The 13,340-nt window shown below is 35.4% G+C and overlaps 1 protein-coding gene across 1 annotated transcript in view; it reads left to right on the top strand.

The window, feature by feature from the left end:
- Positions 1-13,340, top strand: part of LOC127522225 (uncharacterized) — an 884,749-nt gene that overhangs the window by 224,090 nt on the left and 647,319 nt on the right. Inside the window, exons 38-41 of the mRNA XM_051911962.1 lie at positions 2,022-2,195; positions 3,180-3,353; positions 4,338-4,511; positions 5,493-5,666. Of these exons, the coding sequence (XP_051767922.1) occupies positions 2,022-2,195; positions 3,180-3,353; positions 4,338-4,511; positions 5,493-5,666 (696 nt within the window). The remainder of the gene's footprint in view (positions 1-2,021; positions 2,196-3,179; positions 3,354-4,337; positions 4,512-5,492; positions 5,667-13,340) is intronic.

Below are 13,340 nucleotides of genomic sequence, written 5' to 3'. Positions count from 1 at the left end.
AATATGACTGAAGCTGATAATAATATTTCCTCACGTATTTGAGTCAATACAGTTTTTTCTCAGCCACAACAATGTAAAGAAATACAATTAAACAGGAAATTATAAACAATTTAAATGTGACATCAAGCTTTAAATATTTAATTAATAATTTAATTATTTCAGTTACTGTAGAGGGAGATCAATGGTTTTCTTCCAGAGCTTAGAAAACTCTTCAAATAAGTGATTGAAAAAACAGCTGCTCTATAAACACAGAGATGTCTTTCCTAACTTTCACAGGTTAATTCTGTGTAAATTAAATATAAGTGTGTATATATTGATGCTCTTTTTGAACACGACTGCTGAATGTGATCATGTTTACTGATTGCTGGTGTGTAACAAAGTTTTTTTGTGACATCAGAACTGTTCATAACTGCTTTCAGTTTAATGTTTGTATTTCACAAAATGTAAAATGTCTAATTTTGGTGCAGCATTTACTGTAACTTTTGAACAAGTGCATTTTAAAAATCTGTGATCAGAATCTGCCTGTAATAAGATCCACTGAAGGCAAGTTGACTGAACACAAGTGCAGCTTTATTCTAGTGATGTTACTCCTGATATCGAGGCTTCGAAGCTTGTGTCGAGAACATCAGGTTCTTCCCGCCGGAGCTCCGTATCGAGGCTTGTATTGTTTTAGTGAAATGACGTCACCGGTGACGTTCGAAGCCTCGTTTGAGTGAAGTGCTTCGAGAAGGTGTTCATTTTTGGCGGAACAATGTGTTTTTTCCCTCTCGTGTTACACAAGCACTTCCACTTCTCTCTGTCCAGTCCACCTTAATCACTTTCACCTTTTTATCCGGTTCAAAAAACTTTGTTTTTTCTCATATGTTCAACAACAGCATTGCCCAGTTACAAAATTATGAAACATTATAAAACAACACTGAACATAAATACTTCACAGAACTAATTATTTATTTATTTATTTGTGTATGTTAATGTTTCATGAACCATGTAATACACATTTTCAACACATCTGGCTGGAAAGCTTCATGAAGCTTCATTTCTCCACCACTACTTTATTCAAATAAACATGAACAAAAATTAAAATAACAAAAAAACACTTGGAAACTAAGGAACATGAACATAAACCTCACCAACAGCAGTTACAGGGAACAAAGACAGACTAAAGACAATGATAACATGAGGGCTATATATACACACAGACACTAATGAACAAACAAGAAACACCTGAACACAATGAACCAATGAAAACGTGTCACATGAAACAAGGAACCAATCAGAACATGACACATGAACAGGGGGAGCACATGACAAGATCACATGAGGAGCAAGACTGAGAGAATTATACAAAATAAAAGACATGAAAACATAAACTAAACTAAACCCAGAACAGACGTGACACTGCCTCACGGTGCAGCACTAAAGCAGATGAACCTTTTCCAAAACTTGTTTGATTGTCTTCTGCTTCAGGAAATACTTTCATTCCTTAATCTGTTAATGTTCGTTTATACAATTATTCATTGTTCATGTTCGTTCACAGTGGATTAACTAATGTTAACAGAAAACTTTTGTATTTAAAACTGTATTAGTAAATGTTGAAACTTACATTAAGGTTATTAAATGCTGTACTAGTATTGTCCATCATTGGTTCATGTTAACTAATGTAGTTAATGTGAACAAATGAAAGATTATTGTAAAGTGTTAGTGAGTCGACAATGTGTCTGAAAACAACCGACATAAACACATTTGTCCCAGTGATCAAACCAAGAGTGACATTGACACGAAACAACCTTAAAGATGAGATGAAATGAATGTGTAAACTAACATTAATAGATTGATGATTTCAACCTTTGTATTGTTACAATGTCGTAGTATATTTAAATGAACAATGTGTCGTCTTTCTCCATGTTACCTGCACCTGGATATCCCTGTTTATTTGTCAGCAAAAGTCTGTTGGATGAAGCTAAACATGTTAGTTGATCATCATAGATCTGAGTCATTGTCTTTTCTCTTTCTGTCTTCAGTCTGTATGAATGCAGTATTACAGAGAAACAGTGTGTCATCCTGACTTCAGCTCTGAAATCAAACCCGTCACACCTGAGAGAGCTGAACCTGAGCGGGAATGAACTAGGAGACTCTGGAGTGAAAAACCTCAGTGATCTGCTGATGAACCCACAATTCAAGCTGGAGAAACTACAGTTAGTATCATTATACTGTATTTACTGTTTAATTTATTTTAAGTCAACAGGGCACAAGTCACATCATTTGTAGCGCTGCATCTCCATCTGAAGAAAGATTCAGAAATGGTATTAGTTAACAGGTTTGTATGTGTATCAGTAAAAAGAGCATTAAACTTTGAAGCATTTTAAACTTTGTGGCTGTAAAATAGTTTCATATGCTGGAATCTGACAAATCTTTGCTGTGAAACAAGACAGAAGTGAGAACAGACTAAAAAACAGTGTAACAAATTGTCATGAATGGCTGGTTGTAATGAAGCTCACGACGATGGAGAATACAATAACACTGTCTTTAATCACAAATCTAACATGTAGGAGAGATAAAACACAACCACTTCAACATAAACGACAGAACAATGAACAGACAGAACTAAGAGTTTAAATACACAGACAGAGTAATCAAGGTAAAACAGAACAGCTGCAGGAACTAATTAACAACCAAGAACACTAACTAGGGAACACACACAGACAGCAACACCATGATAATAAAACACAACAAAACTGTTACACAAATAGATTATTCTGAAATGTTACATTTATACTGGACTAATGGTACTTTTCACTAAATCTTCTTTTATTAAACAAAATGTGTATTTAGAGATTGTAAATTACACTCTAATGACTAAATAATCGATTCATGTACCAAATTTTCTTACATTAATAATGAAAATAGTCCAATTAAATGTTAATTTTCTATTGTTTTTATATTGATCCCATATATTAATCTACAGTGATAAATTCACTTATTTTTGGGAGTGAGGACGGATCCAGACTTGGATTGTAACTAGTATCCTCAAATGCTCCTGTCTTGGTTTGTTCGTTTATATCATTAAGTTTCCATGTTTTTGCTGGTTTACTAGTGACTGTATGACATTTATTCATGATTCATTTAACTCACACATGAACTGAACATGGATTTGAGTCATTTTCTCTTTCTGTCTTCAGTCTGTATGATTGCAGTATTACAGAGGAACAGTGTGTCATCCTGACTTCAGCTCTGAAATCAAACCCGTCACACCTGAGAGAGCTGAACCTGAGCTGGGATAAACTAGGAGACTCTGGAGTGAAAAACCTCAGTGATCTACTGATGAACCCACAATTCAAGCTGGAGAAACTACAGTTAGTATCATTATACTGTATTTACTGTTTAGTTTATTTTAAGACAACAGGGCACAAGTCACATCATTTGTAGCGCTGCATCTCCATCTGAAGAAAGATTCAGAAATGGTATTAGTTAACAGGTTTGTATGTGTATCAGTAAAAAGAGCATTAAACTTTGAAGCATTTTAAACTTTGTGGCTGTAAAATAGTTTCATATGCTGGAATCTGACAAATCTTTGCTGTGAAACAAGACAGAAGTGAGAACAGACTAAAAAACAGTGTAACAAATTGTCATGAATGGCTGGTTGTAATGAAGCTCACGACGATGGAGAATACAATAACACTGTCTTTAATCACAAATCTAACATGTAGGAGAGATAAAACACAACCACTTCAACATAAACGACAGAACAATGAACAGACAGAACTAAGAGTTTAAATACACAGACAGAGTAATCAAGGTAAAACAGAACAGCTGCAGGAACTAATTAACAACCAAGAACACTAACTAGGGAACACACACAGACAGCAACACCATGATAATAAAACACAACAAAACTGTTACACAAATAGATTATTCTGAAATGTTACATTTATACTGGACTAATGGTACTTTTCACTAAATCTTCTTTTATTAAACAAAATGTGTATTTAGAGATTGTAAATTACACTCTAATGACTAAATAATCGATTCATGTACCAAATTTTCTTACATTAATAATGAAAATAGTCCAATTAAATGTTAATTTTCTATTGTTTTTATATTGATCCCATATATTAATCTACAGTGATAAATTCACTTATTTTTGGGAGTGAGGACGGATCCAGACTTGGATTGTAACTAGTATCCTCAAATGCTCCTGTCTTGGTTTGTTCGTTTATATCATTAAGTTTCCATGTTTTTGCTGGTTTACTAGTGACTGTATGACATTTATTCATGATTCATTTAACTCACACATGAACTGAACATGGATTTGAGTCATTTTCTCTTTCTGTCTTCAGTCTGTATGATTGCAGTATTACAGAGGAACAGTGTGTCATCCTGACTTCAGCTCTGAAATCAAACCCGTCACACCTGAGAGAGCTGAACCTGAGCTGGGATAAACTAGGAGACTCTGGAGTGAAAAACCTCAGTGATCTACTGATGAACCCACAATTCAAGCTGGAGAAACTACAGTTAGTATCATTATACTGTATTTACTGTTTAGTTTATTTTAAGACAACAGGGCACAAGTCACATCATTTGTAGCGCTGCATCTCCATCTGAAGAAAGATTCAGAAATGGTTTTAGTTAATGGGTTTGTGTATCAGTAAAAAGAGCATTAAACTTTAAAGCATTTTAAACTTTGTGGGTTTAAAATAGTTTCATATTCTGGAATCTGACAAATCTTTGCTGTGAAACAAGACAGAAGTGAGAACAGACTAAAAAACAGTGTAAGAAATTGTCATGAATGTCTGGTTGTAATGAAGCTCACGACGATGGAGAATACAATAACACTGTCTTTAATCACAAATCTAACATGTAGGAGAGATAAAACACAACCACTTCAACATGAACGACAGAACAATGAACAGACAGAACTAAGAGTTTAAATACACAGACAGAGTAATCAAGGTAAAACAGAACAGCTGCAGGAACTAATTAACAACCAAGAACACTAACTAGGGAACACACACAGACAGCAACACCGTGATAATAAAACACAACAAAACTGTTACACAAATAGATTATTCTGAAATGTTACATTTATACTGGACTAATGGTACTTTTCACTAAATCTTCTTTTATTAAACAAAATGTGTATTTAGAGATTGTAAATTACACTCAAATGACAAATTAATCGATTCATGTACCAAATTTTCTTACATTAATAATGAAAATAGTCCATTTAAATGTTAATTTTCTATTGTTTTTATATTGATCCTATATATTCAATTAAGAGTGATAAATTCACTTATTTTTTTGAGTGAGGACGGATCCAGACTTGGATTGTAACTAGTATCCTCAAATGCTCCTGTCTTGGTTTGTTCGTTTATATCATTAAGTTTCCATGTTTTTGCTGGTTTATTAGTGACTGTATGACATTTATTCATGATTCATTTAACTCACACATGAACTGAACATGGATTTGAGTCATTTTCTCTTTCTGTCTTCAGTCTGTATGGATGCAGTATTACAGAGAAACGGTGTGTCATCCTGACTTCAGCTCTGAAATCAAACCCGTCACACCTGAGAGAGCTGAACCTGTGGAGGAATGAACTTGGAGACTCTGGAGTGAAAAACCTCAGTGATCTACTGATGAACCCACAATTCAAGCTGGAGAAACTACAGTTAGTATCATTATACTGTATTTACTGTTTAATTTATTTTAAGTCAACAGGGCACAAGTCACATCATTTGTAGCGCTGCATCTCCATCTGAAGAAAGATTCAGAAATGGTTTTAGTTAAAGGATTAGTTCACTTTCAAATGAAAATTAGCCCAAGCTTTACTCACCCTCAAGCCATCCTAGGTGTATATGACTTTCTTCTTACTGATGAACATAATCAAAGAAATATTAATAAATATCCTGACGCATCTGAGCTTTATAATGGCAGTGAACGGGATCAATGAGTATGAGCTGAAGAAAGTGTCTCCATCCACATCCATCCATCATAAATATGTGCTCCACACGGCTCCAGGGGGTTAATAAAGGCCTTCTGAAGCGAAACGATGCGTTTGTGTAAAAAATATCAATAATTAAACAAGTTATAGTTCAGATGTGTGTGGAAATGATGCGTTGTGACTGCAGAACTTTTAGAGACGTTTAAAATTGTGCAAAACAATCCCGCACCCTGTTGAGGCCCTGTTATAAAACACAAACAAACAGTGTTACTTTAATTTAACATGAATAGTTAGTATGTTACTACACTGAAACCGTTAACGATGTTGTTGTTTTTTATAATTGATAATAATGACGCTCTGCTCTGGTCCAGGTTACGTTCTTCATGAAGTAGCGGCGCGCGTGCGACCAATAGCAGTGTAGCTGCACAGCCCCCTCTATTGGTGAATATAATCACTACACGATTGCTCCGATAACCAACAGGCTGCTGTATGCTGGTTGGTCGGGCTTTTTTGCAATGCATTTGCGGGTTGTTTTGAACGAGCTGTAAAACAAGGACATTTCCGGGGACAGCTCCAGTCGGGGAGAGAACATGAAAAACCAGGACTGTCCCTGGAAAACGGGGACGTCTGGTCACCCTGTCCTGGAGCCGTGTGGAGTACGTTTATGATGGATGGATGTGGATCTTCAGCTTATACTCATTGATCCTGTTCACTGCCATTATAAAGCTCGGATGCGTCAGGATATTAATATTTCTTTGATTATGTTCATCAGAAAGAAGAAAGTCATATACACCTAGGATGGCTTGAGGGTGAGTAAAGCTTGGGCTTGGAAAAGCCAACTTAAGCCGGGGACACACTTAAAGTCGGCATGAAGCGGAAGTTGCGATTGTCTTTTCTTCTCTACTGTGACGTCTATCTGAGTGAAACGGCATCTGAAATGAGAGGGCGGTACTTGATTTCTTACTTCGGGAATTGATTGGATCATTGGAAGTTGGGCGTTGCTAATAAAATGGAGGCAGATCTGAATGCCTGTTTGGGAATTTCTCTCCACCGGACTCACTGCGAGCACCCTCACATTACTGTAAGAACCTTATTTATTGAGGATGACGAGGACGATCAACGGCACTAAACAGCGAGAGAGAGACTGACTGACGGTGTGTGTCCGCCATTATAGCATGTGACAGGAAGAGACGATGAGTCGTTTTGAGGGGGAGAGCAGGTTAATGTTTTTGATTAAAGATTACGAGGGCACATGAATTTCAAAAAAATAATTAAGTGCACGGATAAATTATTGATAATAAATACTACAATATTCCATAAAAAAATAAGAGTTGTCAATTTTGATTTCATGCCGACTTTAACGATTGTAAGGCCGATTATGAATGTAAGTTGATACTTATGACTGATCGCGCTCAAACGCGTCCAGTCAGAGCCAGTTGCGTTCAGTCGGCGATTACAGTCGGTGTTCAGATTCCGTGTGTAAGTATTTAAATCTGCTTCAGTCGCAGGAAACAATCGCTGTGTGTTGAGCTCAGTCTTAGGATGTTTTAGCTAGTCGTTAAATGTGTGCCCAGCTTTACTGAAATGCTGTTTAAACTTATTTTTCTGAGAATAACATTTCTGACTTTAACTCCTCCTAGAGCTTTAAAGCTAGAACTACCAAATTCGGCTCAAACCTTCAGACTGTTCTGACTTAGTGTGCTTTATCTTTTCTAACTGATCGGACTTACGGTTTTCCTAAAAATGACTATTAAAACTTGGAAAAATCCCATTGACTTTCACTGATGGAATGTTCAGATGAGCCACGACTGTTCAAACTCCAACTGACAAAATTCACATTTAAACACACTGAAGCCCATTAGACTCAATTAAACTGACATTCTGTGAACTATTTCTAATCCATTGAAACTCATTCAAACTCATTTAATCTATCTATCTATCTATCTATCTATCTATCTATCTATCTATCTATCTATCTCATAGCAAACCCCCAGAATACCCCAACAACCACATAGCAACACTCTAGCAACCACCCAGAATACCATGTAACATGTAGGAGAGATAAAACACAATTTTATATTAATCTAGAGTGATAAATTCACTTATTTTTGGGAGTGAGGACGGATCTAGACTTGGATTGTAACTAGTATCCTCAAATGCTCCTGTCTTGGTTTGTTCGTTTCTATCATTAAGTTTCCATGTTTTTGCTGGTTTATTAGTGACTGTATGACATTTATTCATGATTCATTTAACTCACGCATGAACTGAACATGGATTTGAGTCATTTTCTCTTTCTGTCTTCAGTCTGTATGAATGCAGTATTACAGAGAAACAGTGTGTCATCCTGACTTCAGCTCTGAAATCAAACCCGTCACACCTGAGAGAGCTGGACCTGAGCGGGAATATAATAGGAAACACAGGAGTGAAGCTCTTATGTGACGTACTGAAGGATTCACACTGTAAACTGGAGAGATTGAGGTCAGTAACATTCTTCACATACAAGAATCAAAATGATTAAAATCACTTTAACAGTTTAAACTAAAACACTTTATACTCAATATCTCACAATGAGTCTGAGTTCACATTATATTTGTGCAAAATTCTTCACATTAATGATTTGTTTGTAAGATAATCTCTCTTCCTCTGTTTGTGTCTTTCTAGTCTACAGGACTGTGGCATTACAGATGTTTCTTCTTTAACTCAGTCTTTGACTAACTCAAAAGCACTGCAGTTTTTAAAAGATCTTGATCTGAGACTGAATACTATAGGAGACTCAAAGCAGCGGCTCAGAGACGTGTTACGAGACTCAAACTGTGTCCTGAGGTGAGGAAACATCACTGTGATATTAAAGAGATCTTCATTTACCTCTGATATGTGAACAAACCTTTCATTTTTTGTGAAATGAAATTATCATTAAGCTTTATTGCAACAAAGTGTTTGTGTGAGAACAAAATGTGAAGTTATTAAAATGTTCAACACAAAGGAGGAAAGAGAACAAAAGCACACTGTCACAGCTTTATTCAACAACACCTGCTTTATTAACTGTGTCAGTAGTGAATCATTTCAGTTTGAAAATAGACTTGGTCAGATTGTAGGAAAACGCTGCACTCCTGCTAAAATCAGTGCGTTCAGCTTCAGCTCACAGCCGTCCAGCCTCACATGAGAAATGTCTCTGTCTCTAGTGTGTTTTTACTTTGACAAGCAACACGTCACACTACTTTACACTCACTTTACTTTCAGTTATTTACTAAGAGCCCTACAAACATGTTTAAACTAGAGGACAAACGGCTTTAACTAAAGGATTGTGTTTTAATTCAGAATATCATTTGTATTTGCTCCCTGTGGTTTATTCATACGCCGTACACTCATTAGTTTCTTCTTTACAGTCACTCAATAGGAGTCACACCAACACAAACACACAAACAGATCAACATGATTCATGACTTAAATGTTTAATATATAAAACACAAATATCTCTGCAGGATCATGTAAAGTCAGTAATTAATCTGATTACAGGAATTTAATGTATCTTCTTTTTACTCAGAAAGCAGTGATTGAAATATAGTAACTAATTTGCACTTTGAACACTGATTGTTTTCTCTTCTGTTTCACCTTACAGAGTAGATGAAGATCAATGGCCAAACCTCTTTGGTGGATTGTTTAAATCATTGTTTAAATCTCTGAAATCATCATGAGAGGAGCAGTAATCATCAGGTGATCCACAGAAGAGTCTCACTACTGTGTCTATGAGGAGAAATAAATGTGTGATTAATGTGTAAATGTGTTTCATACAGATGGAAGAGACTCAGACTTTACAATGAAATAAAGCAGCATGTGTATTAGAAACATGTGATATTGAATGATTAATGTTGCTTTAATATTCAGACAAATTATGGTTTTGTTTTATTTAAAGGTGAACAGGAGGAAGAAGCTCAGATGAGTCTGTCAGCAGAAATCTTCAGGCTCTTCAGTATCAGGCCTACAAATATAATAATGTTTGGATTAAACTCATCCAAAATGATTAAAATGTTTCTAATCATAAACGTGATTGTCAAGTATAGCACATAAATGTGTCAAAAGATATAAAGTCTACATTACTTCAAACATTTACATTATCTCTCTCACATTTTATGCACAGAATATATTTGCTTATTTTTGTTATTCTGTTTTATTTTATATTAAGTTATCTATGTGTCTGTTGTTAATGCACAGATATACAGTATATTGTCTTTGTTCTGTGGATGGAGTCTCTTCTAGTCAGACCAACTAAACATTTTACCAGTTAACAGCATTTGTGTGTCTTTCACTTGCTCTGGTCTAGATCGTCCAATGCACTTTGTTTAGCAATTATAATTTCACCACATTTACATTCACATGCAAATAAAATCATACATATAAAGTTAAGATCAATTGTTTTTGTTTGAAAAGTTCACTTGTCTGTTGTATTATTGAAGCTACATGAGCAGATGCAGAGAGATTCTCCTTCTTAAATAAAGGTGAAGTTGTAGATGTTAAACATAAAATCATATGAGCGATCTTTAGGATTGTTGGAGAAGAAATCATGCTGGGCTGCGTTTCTCTAAGCATTGTGAGCCTCCAGCTTCCAGTATGAATGAAACAGAAATGAAAAACAGAAATTAGCTCTCCATCTTGCTAAGATCACCTCATTTTGGGTGAAAATAGAAAAATAATAATACTAAAGTACTTTGTAACGTAGTAACTTGAATAGTTTTTCCAGCAAACTACTTATTTATTCTTACTTGAGTCAAATTATTTTTCAGTACTTCTTGTACTCAAGTAAATTATTTCTTAAATAGCAATACTTTCCCAGGGTCTCTAATACAGACTACCTTCTGTCCTCAGTAAAGTGTAAACTACACAAGTCTGGGACCTTGATTAATACAAATTTCAATTTTAATTGCTAGCTGCATTTATTTTTGTGCAAGTGAGATGAGTAAAGAGAATCTGTTGCATAAATCATTGTCTGTCTGGTGTCTATAAGCAGTCTGGTCCTAATACAAAACAAAAGGATTGAATGTACATAACAAATACAAACCTCAGGATCTTAGATTAAAGTCCAGAAACAGGGAATATAACAAATGCACTGTTGAAATGTCACTTAAAATGGTCTTAAACAGGATTTAGACACATGTGGTAGAATATCCTCGCTCCAGTACAGTGTCATTCAGCTGGTTCAAAACCCTCCTGAAAAACACACGAAGAAGAGGAAAACGAAGGAAATATTGCAATGGAATGCAAGAAGTTTAATTGCCAATGGATAAAAATTCCAAAAAATTTATAACAAATCAAGAAAATAGTCCTGACATTATATGTGTTCAAGAAATGTGACTTAAACCTCAATTAAATTTCTTTATTCATGGATACATTGCAGTCAGAAGAGATAGAAATAAAGGAAATGGTGGTGGGGTAGCAACATTTATTAAACAAGATATTGGGTATAGAACAGTTGAGGTAAATGGGGAGCAAGAGGTTGTAGTGGTGGAAATATGGGAAGGTGTACAGAGTATTAAAATAATTAACTTTTATAATCCATGTGACAGGTTAAGCAAAGATAAACTAGAAAATATTGGAGGAAATGGAAGTCATAAAGTGGTATGGTGTGGTGATTTTAATGCACACAGCACATTATGGGGGAGTACAAACACAGATTACAGTGGATTGATGGAGACATTAGTGAGATTAGTGTGTATCAATGATGGAAGATATACAAAAGTTGATTTGTCACAAGGAAAATATTCGGTGTTAGACTTAACTCTAGTCTCTGAAAGTTTAGCTGGAAAATGTGATTGGAAAGTATTAAATCAAAGTACAGTTGGTAGCGATCATTTCCCTATCAGCAGTACAATCGGTTTAGATATAGTACAAATTGTGGTGGAAAGAATGCCAAGGTGGAAATTTAAATCAGCCAACTGGGACAAATTTAAGGAGTTATGTCATAACATAATGTCTGAATTTACTAAGTCTATGGAAGATGTAGAGGATTTTAATCATAAGATATGTGAAGTTCTTCAGAGTACTGCTAAAGAAGTAATAGGTAAGAAGAAGGCTGGTAACAGGAAGAAAGCCGTCCCATGGTGGAATGAGGAGTGTAGTGAGACAATTAGTAAAAGGAATAAAGCGCTTAAGAGAGTAAGAAGATCATTTAATCATAATGATTTTATTATTATAAAAAAGCACAGGCCATAGTGAGGAGAGTAATACGGACATCTGAGAGAAATTATTGGGGGGAATTTTGCAAACATTTACTATGTATAGGGAACAGATCCTGAGTAAGAATCCTCAACTATTGGAAGAAAAAGGACCATCTGGATGTACTTTAGATTCAGAGTTTACTCTGTATGAGCTGAAGAAAGTGCTTGCAGGGGTTAAACAAACTTCACCAGGAAGAGATGATATTAGTTATGAGATGGTAAAACATCTATCAGAGACATCATTAAGTATAATTTTAAGCCTCTTTAACAAGGTGTGGGAGTCAGGGAAGTTACCAGCTGACTGGAAGCATGGTGTTATAGTGCCAATCGCAAAGCCAGGCAAGGATCGTACACAACCAAATAACTACAGGCTCATAGCATTAACATCAAACCTTTGCAAACTGATGGAACGTATGGTAATGAGCAGATTGGTGCATATCATTGAGAAGAAAAACCTTTTCTCCCCATATCAAAGTAGTTTCCAGAAAGGGCGAAGCACAATGGACTCTGTGCTCTGTTTGGAAGCTGAAATAAGAAAGGCACAAGTAAACAAGGAAGTGTTAGTAGGAGTATTTTTCGATGTTGAAAAAGCATACAACATGATGTGGAAAGAGGGACTTTTAATAAAATTAGAAGGAATGGAAATAAAAGGAAGAATGTATAATTGGATCAAGAATTTCTTGTTTAAAAGAACTATACAAGTTAGTTTTGCATTTTCTCAGATATGTCAAATAGAGAATGGAGCACCTCAAGGAAGTGTTAGCAGTCCTATTCTGATTAATCTAATGATTAATGACATTTTTACTCAGATAGACACGGGGATAGGAAGGTCCTTGTATGCAGATGACGGCGCAATGTGGGGCATGTGGAGAAGTGTGTGCAGAACGCTGTTAAAAAAGTAGAACATTGGGTTAATGAATGGGGTTTCTGTTTCTCTGTAGTAAAAACTCAGGTGATCTGTTTTACAAAAAGAAAAATCAATCCAATAATGAATATTAAAATGTATGGACAACAATTGGAGCAGGTGTCAGTAATTAGATTTCTGAGAATGTGGATGGACTCAAAAATATTCAGAAAATGGTATACAAAGGTAAAAAAGCGATAAATGTAATGAAGTGTTTGGCAGGAGTTGAATGGGGGGCATGTCGTCAGTCTCTTAAAAAAAAGTATATACTGTGCACTGAGAAGA

This window comes from Ctenopharyngodon idella, chromosome 2 (assembly GCF_019924925.1).
Source record: "Ctenopharyngodon idella isolate HZGC_01 chromosome 2, HZGC01, whole genome shotgun sequence".
NCBI classification, from domain to species: Eukaryota; Metazoa; Chordata; class Actinopteri; order Cypriniformes; family Xenocyprididae; genus Ctenopharyngodon; species Ctenopharyngodon idella.
Note: the sequence above shows the minus strand (reverse complement) of the source record. Positions and strands in the feature narration are given on the sequence as shown.